This window comes from Balaenoptera acutorostrata, chromosome 1 (assembly GCF_949987535.1).
Source record: "Balaenoptera acutorostrata chromosome 1, mBalAcu1.1, whole genome shotgun sequence".
Classification (NCBI taxonomy): domain Eukaryota; kingdom Metazoa; phylum Chordata; class Mammalia; order Artiodactyla; family Balaenopteridae; genus Balaenoptera; species Balaenoptera acutorostrata.
The window spans coordinates 156,699,999-156,720,201 of NC_080064.1; the positions used below are offsets into that span (position 1 = coordinate 156,699,999).

General features: G+C 39.4%; 1 protein-coding gene across 1 annotated transcript in view; it reads right to left on the minus strand.

Moving 5' to 3' along the window:
- Positions 1 to 258: 258 nt before the first annotated feature.
- CR1 (complement C3b/C4b receptor 1 (Knops blood group)) overlaps positions 259 to 20,203 on the minus strand; it is a 189,414-nt gene continuing 169,469 nt past the window's right edge. Inside the window, 2 exon segments of the mRNA XM_057528241.1 lie at positions 259 to 321; positions 2,780 to 2,873. Of these exon segments, the coding sequence (XP_057384224.1) occupies positions 309 to 321; positions 2,780 to 2,873 (107 nt within the window). The 3' untranslated portion in view covers positions 259 to 308.

Here is a 20,203-nt window from a genome sequence, read left to right on the forward strand (position 1 = left end):
GCAACACTTTTTTTCCTTTAAATAGTTGGGACTATTTATAAAATCCTAAGTGTAGCTTTCCCCTGACTAGATAATGTGTGCTTTCCGCAGAAGAGAAGAGGGTGAAGGGGTGACTGTAATCCAAGCTAAGAAGAGGGAGCTTCACTAGGTACTGGTAGAGCTTCAGCATCTTCAAGTGCACATGTTTGCATCTCTGTGAAGTCACTTCAAAGATTTTATGAGTCTCAGATTTTATTCTGTTGAAATGAATTGGCTCCTTCCCAATCAACATTTTAATTGGAGGTGTTCTCCAGCTTTATAGTACTTTGTCAAGGAAGGACACTGAAATAACAAGATATTTTTATTTAGATGACAACGTGGTCGACAACTGAACTACCCAGAATTTATATGCTGATAATCATGATGCATTGTGCATTATGCATTGCGCATAAATTACAAGTTTTAAAAGAAGTGTTTACTTGGACTTCCCTGGTGGCACAGTGGTTAAGAATCCACCTGCCAATGCAAGGGACACAGGTTCGAGCCCTGGTCTGGGAAGATCCCACATGCCGTGGAGCAACTAAACCCACACACCACAACTACTGAGCCTGTGCTCTAGAGCCCGTGAACCACAACTACTGAGCCTACACACCTAGAGCTCATGCTCCACAACACGAGAAGCTACCGCAATGAGAAGCCTGTGCACCACAACAAAGAGTAGCCCCCACTCACCAAAACTAGAGAAAAGCCCACATGCAGCAATGAAGACACAACACAGCCATAACAAAAATAAATAAATAAATAAAAGAAGTGTTTACCGTCCTCTGTTGTGGCTGCTATGTTGGGCACAAAAAAGTATAGTATTGCCAACTACCAATTGGCACTTGCCATCTACCTCTAGAAGGATTAAATCATGAGCCGCTGCAGCTGCTGACTTTCAACATCCCCTGAAAGGAGTTCAGGTTGGAGATCGGGAATGAGGCACTGTGCTTTGGAAAAAGCTTGCAGAACGGGCCTTCAGATAGTTAGATATTTTCAGGAGAAGATTATATGAGATTTTATTTTTATTCTTGCATCTCCTCCTATCTAGGTAAGTACTAAAAGTTTTCATGGTGATGTCTGCTCCTTGTAACTAGCAGCAACCTTCACAAGACTAGCATCAACCTTCTGCAAAAATGTGGGCTTGACTGCATATACACCCCCACCACCAAAATCACATATATACTGACCTTCCCCCCTGCTCTTCGTAGCGATTTCTCAGAGATATCTGAATGCTGTCTCCCGGGTTATAGTCCTCATTTTGCCCCAAATAAAACTTAACTCACAACTCTCACGTTGTGCGTTTTTTTTCAGTCGACAGCATAAATCGATAAGAGATTAACAATAACTTGACCTTTCCTCATTGCTTCTTTTGTCAAAGGAAGAGTTCTCAGAATTAAGCAACTGGGCTTCCCTGGTGGTGCAGTGGTTAAGAATCCGCCTTCCAATGCAGGGGACACGAGTTCGAGCCCTGGTCTGGGAAGATCCCACATGCTGTGGAGCAACTAGGCCTTGTGCCACAACTACTGAGCCTGCACTCTAGAGCCCGCGAGCCACAACTACTGAGCCCATGTGCCACAACTACTGAAACCCATGTGCCTAGAGCCCGTGCTCTGCAACAAGAGAAGCCACCGCAATGAGAAGCCTGTGCACTGCAGCGAAGAGTAGGCCCTGCTCACTGCAACTAGAGAAAGCCCACGTGCAGCAACGAAGACCCAATGCAGCCAAAACTAAAAAAAAATTTTAAAAAAGAATTGAGCAACTAAATAAAAAGATCCTCATTTTGGAACACACACAGGTCCCTCATAACACAAAAAATGATTCCTTGAGTCTCTTTTCTGATTGATGGTTTTGTTAGAGGAAATAAACAGGAGCTTGAGGTTTGGAGGAGGGTCAGCTTCAGATAGCATGTCCTCCTCCCCTACTCGCAGTAAGATTGAAAGAAGTTACTGTAGAGTTCAAGGTATCCAAATGCTCCCTTGGCCATGCTGAAGCCTCTCCTGTTTCTCAAGGCCAGGAACACTGTTCTTGTACTGATGGACACCCCTGATGAGGCTCATCAGCTCACCTGTCACTCACAGTTTTTACTGCCTCTGGATCCCTCATCATTGTTCTCCTTCCACCTCACAAGACTTCCCAACATCATGTGTTACCTGCATCATTGAATATTCTCATGTCCTTTAACATGGGGCTGTGACACTGGAGATGGCTATATTGCCCTCTCTGCCCCTGCACCTGGCCTGGGTGCACAGGTCTTAAGCTTTATACAGACTCTAACTCACTCCTTGTCAACCATGTGTTGCCACAAATGATTAACCTTACTCCTGTGAAATACTATGGCCAAAATTCCAATTTTAAAAGGGAAATTTGAGACAATTTCATTAAGGAATTCCTACCTGTTTTTAAAAAGGCGGTCAGCGGTCAATGTGCACAGATTGAGATGCACCTTGAGCAAATGCTTGGGTTCCAAAAGAAACAGAAAAGCTTACTATTCTCAAAGGTTCATAGCATAAATGCACAAAAGTGTAGGAAAGCTTTGAAAAGAAACTGCCTGTGCAGAGCACTGACAGTCCTCACCCCAAAAACACTGGAAACAACAATCCAAGAAGAAAACCACAAAGGCGTTTCCAGCTCCTGAAGTCCATTCCATCTCCTTTGGTATCAGTGATCCAACTAGTGCCATAGCATATTCAAATCCTACTTTCATTTTCAACATTTGAGTTGTTGAAAATGCTTTGAATTCAGTTTATGTATTAGGTACCTGATATTTTCCTGATTTGTTTGCAGAGTATGAGGATGGACACCACTGCCTTCTTTGGGATGCAAATGGATAACTGCTTCTTTCAATTTTTCATCTGTATTGTTGCTAATTTACAATGGAGAAAAATAGGAAAAAATATTTTAAATATATAACTTTCAGTGTTGAAAGAAATTAGTAGCTTTCATTTTGAAATTTAGGCCATACTTTGCTTCAAGTTTCTCAAATCTTTGAAGATATCTAAAAAGAAAAACCAAATCCCACATTTCAAGTCTAAGTAAAAACTTGCATTAGGAAATAATAATAAAACCATCCTATACATTGTGTCAGAAGATTCTAAATTGTGTCAGAAGATTCTAAGTTGCTTATAGACAAGTGTCCATACTTAAAATAACACATTTCACTATTTCCAACGTAATTTTGATTAGTAAATATTGTTCACCACAATACTGTGACATTTAGGCTTCACAATGTGAATGGCTTTGCACTGCAATTTTACACAAGGCTTCTTTCTTTCCGTGTAGTGAAGATGTAAATTTTGTTTTCTGTACTGTTAATACCCACAGTTAGGAGAGCAGCAATAGTTTTCATGAGTTTATATGAGAACTGACAGTATGCAGAAGTACTTAATTACTTTTAAATGTCAATAATAACAATCATGTGTAAATAAAAATAGTTAACTTTTCTGACATTCACCATATGTGAGGCCCTGTGTTAAATGAGGTAGAATCTATTATTTTCCCTATTTTGTAGGGAAGGAAAGTAGAGTTTAGACAGGATATGTATTATCTTGTTGAGGATCTCATAGTAGTAAGTGAGTGAGAACACAGGTCTTACCCATTGCAAAGCCCAGGGTCTTACCGGGTATGCTCCTTTGCCTCTTTGTGGGTCATTTAATAAGCACTTCACTTTACATAAATGAAATGATGAATCATACGATACCATTACCTTTAGATTTCAAGTCTAGGTTGGTATTAGGGATTTAAGAATGGAAGCACAAAGAGTTCAGTCACCCCACCACTTCCCAGTACTTCCTCATTATTCCTCTTTACCCTCTCATGGAGGTTAGATGGTGGCACCACTTGAGACAAAGAGGAGACTGTGAGTCAGGAGCAAAGTGTCCACAGGATGAGGAAGGGCAACTTGAGATTCATGCATGAGGAAGCGTAGAGGGCTGGACAGCCACGCTGGATGGGCGTCCAAGGAGCAGTGACTAGGTGGTTAGGTGAGTAATGGCCTGAAAGTGGTCTTGGATGCTGAGTGGTACATGGGGTACAATAGGATACAACCTTAGTGAGTATGTGTTCAAAGAATGGCTGTGCAAGTGGTTGATGGTGGCTAATGTGAATATAGGGTAATGCAGCGAGCCTTTCCAGAGAGCGGCCTTAATAATTTTGAACTCTATGCATAATACTAATGAAGACTTAAGGCTTTATCTGAATGTGGACAAGGGGCTGTTTTGTATAGAAATTGGAGCGAATTAGAGGCAAAAACAACAGGTAAAGATTATTGGGCTCTGAATGGAGGAATCTATTATTTCTCAGTGATCAGTGCATGACTTATCTTGTTTAACATTTGTCACAAATTATTGAGGTAGTAAATACATTGTAAAATACTAAGTGTGCAGATAAGACCTTTTTTAAAAAAAAAAAACTAGTGAAATGTCAAGCCAGTGAGGTTATATCACAGAAAAAAACTTTGCATGAACAAATAGGAAAATTGTCACTAAACCTTAATAAGACAGAGGCCCTTACAGAAATATTATAATTCTCTTGTAAGCTAATAACTCAAAATAGAGTGAAAAATGAGAGTTTGCCTACCATTCTCTAGAAAGATACTGACTCATTATACCAGAGTAGCTAAGACAAATCCAATAAAATAGAGGGAGAAAAAAAGGATTATTGAAAGAAAGAGGAGGGGAGGGGCAAGATGGCGGAAGAGTAAGACGCGGAGATAACCTTCCTTCCCACAGATACAGTAGAAATACATCTACACGTGGAACTGCTCCTACAGAACACCCACTGAACGCTGGCAGAAGACGTCAGACCTCCCAAAAGGCAAGAAAATCCCCACGTACTTGGGTAGGGCAAAAGAAAAAAGAAATAACAGAGACAAAAGAATAGGGACAGGACCTGCACCAGTGGGAGTGAGCTGTGAAGCAGGAAAGGTTTCCACACACTAGGAAGCCCGTTCGTGGGCGGAGACTGCAGCTGGCAGAGGGGGGAAGCTTCAGAGCCACGGAGAGCGCAGCCACAGGGGTGCGGAGGGCAAAGAGGAGAGATTCCCGCATGGAGGCTCGGCGCCGAGCAGCACTCAGCAGCCCGAGAGGCTTGTCTGCTCCCCCGCCGGGGCGGGCGGGGGCTGGGAGCTGAGGCTCCGGCTTCGGTGTTAGCTGGGAGGGAGCCCGGGAAAAAGTCTGCAGCTGCTGAAGAGGCAAGAGACTTTTTCTTGCCGCTTTGTTTCGCAGCGCGCAAGGAGAGGGGATTCAGAGTGCCGCCTAAACGAACTCCAGAAACAGGCGCGAGCCGCAGCTATCAGCGCAGACCCCAGAGGTGGGCGCGAGCCACGGCTAACAGCGCGGACCCCAGAGACAGGCGCGAGCCGGGGTTATCAGCGCGGACCCCAGAGACGGGCAGGAGATGCTAACGCTGCTGCTGCCGCCACCAAGAAGCCTGTGTGTGAGCACAGGTCACTCTCCACACCACCCCTCCCGGGAGCCTGTGCAGCCCGCCACTGCCAGGGTCCCGTGATCCTGGGACAACTTCCCCGGGAGAACGCACGGCGCGCCTCAGGCTGCTGCAAGGTCACGCCGGCCTCTGCCGCAGCAGGCTCGCCCTGCCTCCTCCTTACCGCTCCCTCCCCCTGGCCTGAGTGAGCCAGAGCCCCCAAAGCAGCTGCTCCTTTAACCCCGTTCTGTCTGGGTGGGGAACAGACGCCCTCAGGCGACCTATATGCAGAGGCAGGTCCAAATCCAAAGCTGAACCCCGGGAGCTGTACGAACAAAGAAGAGACAGGGAAATCTCTCCCAGCAGCCTCAGAAGCAGCGGATTAAAGCTCCACAAACAACTTGATGTGCCTGCATCTGTTGAATACCTGAATAGACAACGAATTATCCCAAATTCAATAGGTGGACTTTGGGAGCAGGATATATTAATTTTTCCCCTTTTCCTTTTATTGTGAGTGTATAGGTGTATGCTTCTGGGTGAGATTTTGTCTGTATAGCTTTGCTTTCATCATTAGTCCTACGGTTAGGTCCGTCCGTGTTTTTTGGGGTTTTTTTTAACTTAAAATTTTTTTTTCCTAATCAATGTTTTCTTGATAATTTTTTCCTTATTTTCTATTTTTAGAAATTAAAAAAAAAATTTTTAATAAGATTTTTCAAATTTTTTATTTTAAAAAATTAAAATTTTTTTTCTTAATAAATTTTTTTCTTAATATTTTTTTCTTATTTTTACTATAAAAATTAATAAATCTATTTTTAAAAATTAAAAAAAAATTTTTTTTCTGAATACATTTATTCTTAATATTTTTTTCCTTATTTTTTATTATAATAGCTTTATTTTATTTTATTTTATCCTCTTTCTTTCTATTTTTTTCTCCCTTTTATTCTGAGCCATGTGGATGAAAGGCTCTTGGTGCTCCAGCCAGGCATCAGGGCTGTGCCTCTGAGGTGGAAGAGCCAACTTCAGGACACTGGTCCATGAGACCTCCCAGATCCACGTAATAGCAAACAGCAAAAATCTCTCAGAGATCTCCATCTCAACATCAAGACCCAGCTTCACTCAACGACCAGCAAGCTACAGTGCTGGACACCCTATGCCAAACAACTAGCAAGACAGGAACACAGCCCCATCCATTAGCAGACAGGCTGCCTAAAATCATAATAAGGCCACAGATACCCCAAAACACACCACCAGACGTGGACGTGCCCAACAGAAAGACAAGATCCAACTTCATCCACCAGAACACAGGCACTAGTCCCCTCCACCAGGAAGCCTACACAAGCCACTGAACCAACCTTAGCCACTGGGGACAGATACCAAAAACAACGGGAACTACGAACCTGCAGCCTGTGAAAAGGAGACCCCAAACACAGTAAGAAAAGTAAAATGAGAAGACAAAAAAACACACAGCAGGTGAAGGAGCAGGGTCAAAACACACCAGACCTAACAAATGAAGAGGAAATAGGTAGTCTACCTGAAAAAGAATTCAGAAAAATGATACTGAGGATGATCCAAAATCTTGGAAATAGAATAGATAAAATGCAAGAAACATTTAACAAGGATGTAGAAGAACTAAAGAGGAACCAAGCAACAATGAAAAACACAATAAATGAAATTAAAAATACTCTAGATGGGATCAACAGCAGAATAACGGAGGCAGAAGAATGGATAAGTGACCTGGAAGATAAAATAGTGAAAATAACTACTGCAGACCAGAATAAAGAAAAAAGAATGAAAAGAACTGAGGACAGTCTCAGAGACCTCTGGGACAACATTAAACGCACCAACATTCGAATTATAGGGGTCCCAGAAGGAGAAGAGAAAAAGAAAGGGACTGAGAAAATATTTGAAGAGATTATAGTTGAAAACTTCCCTAATATGGGAAAGGAAATAGTTAATCAAGTCCTGGAAGCACAGAGAGTCCCATACAGGATAAATCCAAGGAGAAACACGCCAAGACACATATTAATTAAACTATCAAAAATTAAATATAAAGAAAACATATTAAAAGCAGCAAGGGAAAAACAACAAATAACACACAAGGGAATCCCCATAAGGTTAACAGCTGATCTCTCAGCAGAAACTCTGCAAGCCAGAAGGGAGTGGCAGGATATACTTAAAGTCATGAAGGAGAAAAACCTACAACCAAGGTTACTCTACCCAGCAAGGATCTCATTCAGATGTGATGGAGAAATTAAAACCTTTACAGACAAGCAAAAGCTGAGAGAGTTCAGCACCACCAAACCAGCTTTACAACAAATGCTAAAGGAACTTCTCTAGGCAAGAAACACAAGAGAAGGAAAACACCTACAATAACAAACACAAAATATCTAAGAAAATGGGAATAAGAACATACATATCGAAAATTACCTTGAATGTAAATGGATTAAATGCTCCCACCAAAAGACACAGACTGGCTGAATGGATACAAAAGCAAGATCCATATATATGCTGTCTACAAGAGACCCACTTCAGACCTAGAGACACATACAGACTGAAAGTGAGGGGTTGGAAAAAGATATTCCATGCAAATGGAAATCAAAAGAAAGCTGGAGTAGCAATTCTCATATCAGACAAAATAGACTTTAAAATAAAGACTATTACAAGAGACAAAGAAGGACACTATATAATGATCAAGGGATCGATCCAAGAGGAAAGTATAACAATTGTAAATATTTATGCACCCAACATAGGAGAACCTCAATACATAAGGCAAATACTAACAGCCATAAAAGGGGAAATAGACAGTAACACAATCATAGTAGGGGACTTTAACACCCCACTTTCACCAATGGACAGATCATCCAAAATGAAAATAAATAAGGAAACACAAGCTTTAAAGGATACATTAAACAAGATGGACTTAATTGATATTTATAGGACATTCCACCCAAAAACAACAGAATACACATTTTTCTCAAGTGCTCATGGAATATTCTCCAGGATAGATCATATCTTGGGTCACAAATCAAGCCTTGGTAAATTTAAGAAAATTGAAATCGTATCAAGTATCTTTTCCGACCACAACGCTATGAGACTAGATATCAATTACAGGAAAGATCTGTAAAAAATACAAACACATGGAGGCTACACAATACACTACTTAATAACGAAGTGATCACTGAAGAAATCAAAGAGGAAATCAAAAAATACCTAGAAACAAATGACAATGGAGACACGACGACCCAAAACCTATGGGATGCAGCAAAAGCAGTGCTAAGAGGGAAGTTTATAGCAATACAAGCCTACCTCAAGAAACAGGAAACATCTCGAATAAACAACCTAACCTTGCCCCTAAAGCAATTAGAGAAAGAAGAACAAAAAAACCCCAAAGCTAGCAGAAGGAAAGAAATCATAAAGATCAGGTCAGAAATAAATGAAAAAGAAATGAAAGAAACAATAGCAAAAATAAATGAAAGTAAAAGCTGGTTCTTCGAGAAGATAAACAAAATTGATAAACCATTAGCCAGACTCATCAAGAGAAAAAGGGAGAAGACTCAAATCAATAGAATTAGAAATGAAAAAGGAGAAGTAACCACTGACACTGCAGAAATACAAACGATTATGAGAGATTACCACAAGCAACTCTATGCCAATAAAATGGACAACCTGGAAGAAATGGACAGATTTTTAGAAATGCACAACCTGCCGAGACTGAACCAGGAAGAAATAGAAAATATGAACAGACCAATCACAAGCGCTGAAATTGAAACTGTGATTAAAAATCTTCCAACAAACAAAAGCCCAGGACCAGATGGCTTAACAGGCGAATTCTATCAAACATTTAGAGAAGAGCTAACACCTATCCTTCTCAAACTCTTCCAAAATATAGCAGAGGGAGGAACACTCCCAAACTCATTGTACGAGGCCACCATCACCCTGATACCAAAACCAGACAAAGATGTCACAAAGAAAGAAAACTACAGGCCAATATCACTGATGAACATAGATGCAAAAATCCTCAACAAAATACTAGCAAACAGAATCCAACAGCACATTAAAAGGATCATACACCATGATCAAGTGGGGTTTATTCCAGGAATGCAAGGATTCTTCAATATATGCAAATCAATCAACGTGATACATCATATTAACAAATTGAAGGAGAAAAACCATATGATCATCTCAATAGATGCAGAGAAAGCTTTCGACAAAATTCAACACCCATTTATGATCAAAACCCTCCAGAAAGTAGGCATAGAGGGAACTTTCCTTAACATAATAAAGGCCATATATGACAAACCCACAGCCAACATTGTCCTCAATGGTGAAAAACTGAAACCATTTCCACTAAGATCAGGAACAAGACAAGGTTGCCCACTCTCACCACTATTATTCAACATAGTTTTGGAAGTGTTAGCCACAGCAATCAGAGAAGAAAAAGAAATAAAAGGAATCCAAATTGGAAAAGAAGAAGTAAAGCTGTCACTCTTTGCAGACGACATGGTACTATACATAGAGAACCCTATTACTGCCACCAGAAAACTACTAGAGCTAATCAATGAATTTGGTAAAGTAACAGGATACAAAATTAATGCACAGAAATGTCTAGCATTCCTATATATTAATGATGAAAAATCTGAAAGTGAAATTAAGAAAACACTCCCGTTTACCATTGCAACAAAAAGAATAAAATATCTAGGAATAAACCTACCTAAGGAGACAAAAGACCTGTATGCAGAAAATTATAGGACACTGATGAAAGAAATTAAAGATGATACAAATAGATGAAGAGATATACCATGTTCTTGGATTGGAAGAATCAACAATGTGAAAATGACTCTACTACAGAAAGCAATCTACAGATTTAATGCAATCCCTATCAAACTACCACTGGCATTTTTCGCAGAACTAGAACAAAAAATTTCATAATTTGTATGGAGACACAAAAGACCCCGAATAGCCAAAGCAATCTTGAGAATGAAAAATGGAGCTGGAGGAATCAGGATCCCTGACTTCAGACTATATTACAAAGCTACAGTAATCAAGACAGTTTGGTACTGACAGAAATATAGATCAATGGAACAGGATAGAAAGCCCAGAGATAAACCCACGCACATATGGTCACCTTATCTTAGATAAAGGAGGCAAGCATATACAGTGGAGAAAAGACAGCCTCTTCAATATGTGGTGCTGGGAAAATTGGACAGGTACATGTAAAAGTATGAAATTAGAACACTCCCTGACACCATACACAAAGATAAACTCAAAATGGATTAAAGACCTAAGTGTAAAGCCAGACACTATCAAACTCTTAGAGGAAAACATAGGCAGAACACTGTATGACATAAATCGCAGCAAGATCCTTTTTGACCCAGCTCCTAGAGAAATGGAAATAAAAACACAAATAAACAAATGGGACCTAATGAAACTTAAAAGCTTTTGCAGAGCAAAGGAAACCATAAACAAGACCAAAAGACAACCCTCAGAATGGGAGAAAATATTTGCAAATGAAGCAACTGACAAAGGATTAATCTCCAAGATTTACAAGCAGCTCATGCAGCTCAATAACAAAAAAAACAAACAACCCAATCCAAAAATGGGCAGAAGACCTAAATAGACATTTCTCCAAAGAAGATATACAGATTGCCAACAGACACATGAAAGAATGCTCAACATCCTTAATCATTAGAGAAATGCAAATCAAAACTACAATGAGGTATCATCTCACACCGGTCAGAATGGCCATCATCAAAAAATCTACAAACAATAAATGTTGGAGAGGGTGTGGAGAAAAGGGAACACTCTTGCACTGTTGGTGGGAATGTAAATTGATACAGCCACTATGGAGAACAGTATGGAGGTTCCTTAAAAAACTAAAAATAGAACTACCATATGACCCAGCAATCCCACTACTGGGCATATACCCTGAGAAAACCATAATTCATAAAGAGTCATGTACCAAAATGTTCATTGCAGCTCTATTTACAATAGCCAGGACATGGAAGCAACCTAAGTGTCCATCATCGGATGAATGGATAAAGAAGATGTGGCACATATATACAATGGAATATTACTCAGCCATAAAAAGAAATGAAATGGAGGTATTTGTAATGAGGTGGATGGAGTTAGAGTCTGTCATACAGAGTGAAGTAAGTCAGAAAGAGAAAAACAAATACAGTATGCTAACACATATATATGGAATCTAAGGGAAAAAACGGTCATGAAGAACCTAGTGGCAAGATGGGAATAAAGACACAGACCTACTAAAGAATGGACTTGAGGATATGGGGAGGGGGAGGGGTGAGATGTGACAGGGTGAGAGAGTGTCATGGACATATATACACTACCAAATGTAAAATAGATAGCTAGTGGGAAGCAGCCGCATAGCACAGGGAGATCAGCTCAGCGCTTTGTGACTGCCTGGGGTGGTGGGATGGGGAGGGTGGGAGGGAGGGAGATGCAGGAGGGAGGAGATATGGGAACGTGTGTATATGTGTAGCTGATTCACTTTGTTATAAAGCAGAAACTAACACACCATTGTGAAGCAATTATACTTCAATAAAGATGTTTAAAAAAAAAAAAGAAAGAAAGAAAGAGGAAATATTTCAACCCTGTACTATACACAGTTCTAGATACTGAAATTCAGTGATACAAAAGCAGATTCAGAAATGGGCAAAGAAAATTATCAACAGAATGTGGGAAAGTGTTCATGATTTTGCTTCAGATAACTCGGACTAGAGCCTTAACTCTTAACAACTTCCCACTGATATGATTTTAAGCAAGTCACTGAATTTCTCTGCATCTCAGAGGCTTCTCTGCTTTGGGTTAATAATATTATAGGGTCTACCTACTTCACAGAGTTGCTTTGAGGGCCAAAGAAGACCACAAATGGTAAAGCATGTTGTAAACAACGTGTTAGCTATTGCTATTCTTACTACTAGTCTTGACTACTGTAAAAGTGGAGATCAAAAGTCATTAAATAAAATTATTTTGAGTCCCTTGTAGGTGGTCCCTGTTCACAAGTAGCTCATCGTCTGGGGAAGGGCATAGTGAGGAGTGTAGTGAAGACCAAGAAGACAAGAGAGAATTTAAAGTGTGAGAAAGGACAATGCAGGGAGAGGCAGGAAATGGCTAGATTGTTTGCAACAAGTTCTGCTGTGATACTTTGTTGTTTTTAAAGTTTATATTGGCATCCTCTGTGCATATCAAAACTTCAATTTCTGTAAAGCTTCTTTAGGACACCGTATTTGCTGAGAACGTTTGCTATAGAAATCTCTTCATTTAAAGTTCAAACTGTTTCTCGTGGATATAGTTTGCTCATATCTCATTGACTTTGACCTCACTGATTTTGTTATAATTAAATCAACTAGTACACAAGCTGTGTATGTTCTCTTCCCAGTCAAAAACATTTCTTTATTTAGATCTGAATCCTTGCAAGGTTTTGGCAAGTTTAAAAAATAAATGGTGTTTATAAAAGATTATTATTAGTTTTATTTTATTTTGTTTATTTATTTATACAACAGGTTCTTATTAGTCATCAATTTTATACACATCAGTGTATACATGTCAATCCCAATCGCCCAATTCAGCACACCACCCCGCTGACCACCCCCGCCGCTTTTCCCCCTTCATGTCCATACGTTTTTTCTCTACTTCTGAGTCTCAATTTCTGCTCTGCAAACCGGTTCATCTGTACCATTTTCTAGGTTCCACATATATGCGTTAATATATGTTATTTGTTTTTCTCTTTCTGACTTACTTCACTCTGTATGACAGTCTCTAGATGCATCCATGTCTCTACAAATGTTGCAATTTCGTTCCTTTTTATGGCTGAGTAATATTCCATTGTATATATATACCACATCTTCTTTATCCACTCGTCTGTCAATGGGCATTTAGGTTGCTTCCATGACCTGGCTATTGTAAATAGTGCTGCAATGAACATTGGGGTGCATGTGTCTTTTTGAATTATGGTTTTGTCTGGGTATATGCCCAGTAGTGGGAATGATGGATCATATGGTAATTCAATTTTTAGTTTTTTAAGGAACCTCCATACTGTTCTCCATAGTGGCTGTACCAATTTACATTCCCACCAACTGTGCAAGAGGATTCCCTTTTCTCCACACCCTCTCCAGCATGTGTTGTTTGTAGATTTTCTGATGATACCCATTCTAACTGGTGTGAGGTGATAACTCATTGTACTTTTGATTTGCATTTCTCTAACAATTAGTGATGTTGAGCAGCTTTTCATGTGCCTCTTGGCCACCTGCATGTCTTCTTTGGAGAAATGTCTACTTAGGTCTTCTGCCCATTTTTGGATTGGGTTCTTTGTTTTTTTAATATTGACCTGCATGAACTGTTTATATAATTTGGAGATTAATCCTTTATCTGTTGATTCGTTTGCAAATATTTTCTCCCATTCTGAGGGTTCTCTTTTCGTCTTGTTTATGGTTTCCTTTGCTGTGTAAAAGCTTTTAAGTTTCATTAGGTCCCATTTGTTTATTTTTGTTTTTATTTCCATTACTCTAGGAGATGGATCAAAAAATATCTTGCTGTGATTTATGTCAAAGAGTGTTCAGCCTATGATTTCCTCTAAGAGTTTTATAGTGCCTGGTCTTACATTTAGGTCTCTAATCCATTTTGAGTTTATTTTTGTGTATGGTGTTAAGGAGTGTTCTAATTTCATTCTTTTACATGTAGCTGTCCAGTTTTCCCAGCACCACTTATTAAAGAGGCTGTCTTTTCTCCTTTGTATATCCTTGCCTCCTTTGTCATAGATTAGTTGACCATAGGTGCGTGGGTTTATCTCTGGGCTTTCTATCCTGTTCCATTGATCTATATTTCTGTTTTCGTGCCAGTACCATATTGTCTTGATTACTGTAGCTTTGAAGTATAGTCTGAAGTCAAGGAGTCTGATTCCTCCAGCTCCGTTTTTACACTCAAGACTGCTTTGGCTATTTGGGGTCTTTGTGTCTCCATACAAATTTTAAGATTTTTCGTTCTAGTTCTGTAAAAAATGGCATTGGTAATTTGATAGGGATTGCATTGAATCTGTAGATTGCTTTGGGTAGTATAGTCATTTTCACAATATTGATTCTTCCAATCCAAGAACATGGTATATCTCTCCATCTGTTGGTATCATTTTTAACTTATTTCGTCAGTGTCTTATAGTTTTCTGCATACAGGTCTTTTGTCTCCTTAGGTAGGTTTATTCCTAGGTATTTTATTCTTTTTGTTGCAATGGTAAATGAGAGTGTTTCCTTAATTTCTGTTTCAGATTTTTCATCATTAGTGTATAGGAATGCAAGAGATTTCTGTGCATTAATTTTGTATCCTGCAACTTTACCAAATTCATTGATTAGCTCTAGTAGTTTTCTGGTGGCATCTTTAGGATTCTGTACGTATAGTATCATGTCATCTGCAAACTGTGACAGTTTTACTTCTTCTTTTCCAATTTGTATTCCTTTTATTTCTTTTTCTTCTCTGATTACCATGGCTAGGACTTCCAAAACTATGTTGAATAATAGTGGTGAGAGTGGACATCCTTGTCTTGTTCAGATCTTAGAGGAAATGCTTTCAGTTTTTCACCATTGAGAATGATGTTTGCTGTGGGTTTGTCATATACGGCCTTTATTATGTTGAGGTAGGTTCCTTCTATGCCCACTTTCCAGAGAGTTTTTATCATAAATGGGTGTTGAATTTTGTCAAAACCTTTCCCTGCATCTATTGAGATGATCATATGGTTTTTATTCTTCAATTTGTTAATATGGTGTATCACATTGATTGATTTTCGTGTGTTGAAGAATCCTTGCATCCCTGGGATAACTCCCAGTTGATCATGGTGTATGATCATTTTAATGTGTTGTTGGATTCTGTTTACTAGTATTTTGTTGAGGATTTTTGCATCTATATTCATCAGTCATATTGGTCTGTAATTTTCTTTTTTTGTAGTATCTTTGTCTGGTTTTGGTATCAGGGTGATGGTGGCCTCATAGAATGAGTTTGGGAGTGTTCCTTCCTCTGCAATTTTTTGGAACAGTTTGAGAAGGATAGGTGTTAGCTCTTCTCTAAATGTTTGATAGAATTCACCTTTGAAGCCATCTGGTCCTGGACTTTTGTTTGTTGAAAGATTTTAAATCACAGTTTCAATTTCATTACTGTGATTGGTCTGTTCATATTTTCTGTTTCTTCCTGGTTCAGTCTTGGAAGGTTATACCTTTCTGAGAAATTGTCCATTTCTTCCAGGTTGTCCATTTTATTGGCATAGAGTTGCTTGTAGTAGTCTCTTAGGATGCTCTGTATTTCTGCAGTGTCTGTTGTAACTTCTCCTTTTTCATTTCTAATTTTATTGATTTGAGTCCTATCCTTCTTTTTCTTGATGAATCTGGCAAATGGTTTATCAATTTTGTTTATCTTCTCAAAGAACCAGCTTTTAGTGTTATTGATCTTTGCTATTGTTTTCTTTGTTTCTATTTCATTTATTTCTGCTTTGATCTTGATGATTTCTGCCCTTCTGCGAACTTTGTGTTCTGTTTGTTCTTCTTTCTCTAGTTCCTTTAGGTGTAAGGTTAGATTGTTTATTTGAGATTTTTCTTGTTTCTTGAGGTAGACTTGTAAAGCTATAAACTTCCCTCTTAGAACTTCTTTTGCTGCATCCCATAGGTTTTGGATTGTCGTGTTTTCATTGTCATTTGTCTGTAGGTATTTTTTGATTTCCTCTTTGATTTCTTCAGTGATCTCTTGGTTATTTAGTAACATATTGTTTAGCCTCCATGTGTTTGTGTTTTTACGGTTTTTCCCTGTAATTGATTTCTAATCTCATAGCGTTGTGGTCAGAAAAGATGCTTGATATGATTTCAATTTTCTTAAATTTACTGAGGCTTGATTTGTGACCCAAGATATGATCTTTCTTGGAGAATGTTCCGTGTGCACTTGAGAAGAAAGTGTAATCTGCTGTTTTGGGATAGAATGTCCTATAAATATCAATTAAATCTATCTGGTCTATTGTGTCATTTAAAGCTTGTGTTTCCTTATTAATTTTCTGTTTGGATGATATGTCCATTGGTGTAAGTGACGTGTTAAAGTCCCCCACTATTATTGTATTACTGTCGATTTCCTCTTTTAGAGCTGTTAGCAGTTGCCTTATGTATTGAGGTGCTCCTATGTTGGGTGCATATATATTTATAATTGTTATATCTTCTTCTTGGATTGATCCCTTGATCATTATGTAGTGTCCTTCCTTGTTTCTTGTAATATTCTTTATTTTAAAGTCGATTTTATCTGATATGAGTATTGCTACTCCAGCTTTCTTTTGATTCCCATTTGCATGGAATATCTTTTTCTATCCCCTCACTTTCAGTTTGTATGTGTCCCTACGTCTGAAGTGGGTCTCTTGTAGACAGCATATATATGGGTCTTGTTTTTGAATCCATTTAGCAAGCCTGTGTCTTTTGGTTGGAGCATTTAATCCATTCACGTTTAAGGTAATTATTGATATGTATGTTCCTATTTCCATTTTCTTTATTGTGTTCGGTTTGTTTTTGTAGGTCCTTTTCTTCTCTTGTGTTTCCCACTTAGAGAATTTCCTTTAGCATTTGTTGTAGAGCTGGTTTGGTGGTGCTGAATTCTCTTAGCTTTTGCTTGTCTGTAAAGCTTTTGATTTCACCATCGAATCCAAATGAGATCCTTGCTGGGTAGAGTATCTTGGTTGTAGTTTCTTCCCTTTCATCACTTTAAGTATATCATGCCACTCCCTTCTGGCTTGTAGAGTGTCTGCTGAGAAATCAGCTGTTAACCTTATGGGAGTTCCCTTGTATGTAATTTGTCATTTTTCCCTTGCTGCTTTCAATAATTTTTCTTTGTGTTTAATTCTTACCAATTTGATTACTATATGTCTCAGTGTGTTTCTCCTTGGTTTTATCCTGTATGGGACTGTCTGCACTTCCTGGACTTGGGTGACTATTTCCCTTCCCATGTTAGGGAAATTTTCCACTCTAATCTCTTCAAATATTTTCTCTGGTCCTTTCTCTCTCTCTTCTTCTTCTGAGACCCCTATAACGCGAATGTTCTTGCGTTTAATGTTGTCCCAGAGGTCTCTTCAGCTGTCTTCATTTCTTTTCATTCTTTTTTCTTTATTCTCCTCTGCAGCAGTGAATTCCATCCTTCTGTCTTCCATCTCACTTATCCATTCTTCTGCCTCAGTTATTCTGCTATTGATTCCTTCTAGTGTAGTTTTCATTTCAGTGATTGTATTGTTCATCTCTGTTTGCTTGTTCTTTAATTCTTCTAGATCTTTATTAAACATTTCTTGCGTCTTCTTGATATTTGCCTCCATTCTTTTTCCGAGGTCCTGGATCATCTTCACTATCATTATTCTGAATTCTCTTTCTGGAAGATTGCCTATCTCCATTTCATTTAGTTGTTTTTCTGGGGTTTTATCTTGTTCCTTCATCCGGTACACAGCCCTCTGCCTTTTCATCTTGTCTATCTTTCTGTGAATGTGGTTTTGGGTCCACAGGCTGCAGGATTGTAGTTCTTCTTGCTTCTGCTGTCTGCTCGCTGGTGGATGAGGATATCTAAGAGGCTTGTGGAAGTTTCCTGATGGGAGGGACTGGTGGGGGGTAGAGCTGGCTATTGCTCTGGCAGGCAGAGCTCAGTAAAATTTTAATCTTCTTGCCTGTTGATGCATGAGGCTGGTTCCTTCCCTGTTGGTTTTTTGTCCTGAGGCGACCCAACACTGGAGCCTAGCTGGGCTCTTTGGTGGAGCTAATGGTGGACTCTGGGAGGGCTCACGCCAAGGAGTACTTCCCAGAACTTCTGCTGCCAGTGTCCTTGTCCTCATGGTGAGGCACAGCCACCCCCCGCCTCTGCAGGAGACCCTCCAACACTATCAGGTAGGTCTGGTTCAGTTTCCTATGGCGCCACTGCTCCTTCCCTTGGGTCCCAATGCACACACTACTTTGTGTTGCCGTCCAAGAGTGGAGTCTCTGTTTCCCCCAGTCCTGTCAAAATCCTGCAATCAAATCCTGCTAGCCTTCAAAGTCTGATTCTCTAGGAATTCCTCCTACCGTTGCTGGACCCCCAGGTTTGGAAGCCTGACGTGGGGCTCAGAACCTTCACTCCAGTGGGTGGACTTCTGTGGTATAAGTGTTCCCCAGTTTGTGAGTCACCCACCCAGCGGTTATGGGATTTGATTTTATTGTGATTGCGCCCGTTCTACCATCTCTTTGTGGCTTCTCCTTTGTCTTTGCATGTGGGGTATCTTTTTTGGTGAGTTCCAGTGTTCTCCTGTTGATGATTGTTCAGCAGTTAGTTGTGATTCTGGTGTTCTTGCAAGAGGGAGTGAGAGCATGTCGTTCTACTCCGCCATCTTGAACCAATCTCCAAGATTATTATTTTTTAAAAATACCCATGCAAAACCTTAATTCTTCCACACTGGCAGCCTGGGTATGTGTGCCAGTGGGACACACTTTCTAACTTCTAGTGCCCTGATAGGGTCAGTGTATAGAGGTCGGAGTCTGAAATGTTTTAGCAAAACAAGGATACCAACATTCTCATCAACACACTTAAAAAATTCCTTCTATTTTCTCTTTTGCAAAATTTGAGTCCTTCATAAATTCTAAGCTTTTAAAGAAAGTGTTCTTAGAATCATATATATTTCTTTAAAGAAAGTAACAGACCCAAAATGGAATCATTTGATCCCAAGACTTAATTGCAGTTTTGACCTTCTGCAGAAATTAATCTTAATCAACCAGTCTGAAATTTTCTGTTCAACATCAGTGAGGTAATCTCTTATGTAGGTCCTCTCCACTTCCCAGAGGAAGAAGAGGCAATCAATTTCATAAATCCTTGCTGTCTAACACCTCTGCCCTGCCCCCAAGGAAGATGTCCTGATTTTAAAATAATCCTTTTTTCCCCTAATAGCTCCTTTGCCCCACCCTTCTTCCTATGAAAACCTTCCATTTGTACAACTCCTCTGTGCATCCTTCTAGTTACTAAATGGGATGCTGCCCAATCCATGAATCTTTTAATAAAGCCAATTAGATCTTCACATTTACCCAGCTGAATTTTGTTGTTTTTAATAGTGTTAATACTTCTTTATGCCTAATATGTGTCATCAGCCTTCTTTATAAGAATTATCACCTCTGTTTATGTAGTACTTCTTTTTTGAAGTTTCCTTTGTAAAAGATTAATCCCCCAAAACCTCAAATAAATAGAGTTGGGGGACCAGAAGGGGGAGTTCTCCTGCACTGGGAAGACAACAGAGACCAGCAGGAAAAAGAAAGACTCCTCTTCTTTCCTGGCATGGGCTCAGCCAATGAAAAGCCATGGACTCTTTGTTTACTACATCCCTCCCAACTTCCTTTTCCTCCCAAGAAAAGCACTCTCCTTCCCTTGCCATGCAGGGACTTGCATATGACTCTCCGTTGTTGCAGACTTCAAATTGCTATTCTCTGCTGATCCCAAATAAACGCATTTTTGCTGGAGAAATAACTGGCAGTCTATTTGTTTTAGGTCAACATCTTTTACATCTCTTTGGCTTCCAAGAAGCAGCAAATAGAGTTATAATCATATTCTAGGAGAATATGGCTGTACTTACCCTTTTTTGCACTTTAGAATTATCAAACAGGAAGCAATGATGGGTAAAATCAAGAGGATCATACCAAGGAACATGCCTAGGCAGTAAAACATGGTAATTAAATGCATGGAAAATATAACCTGTAGGTTTCAAACTGTGTCTTAATGAGTTTTTAAAAAGTAA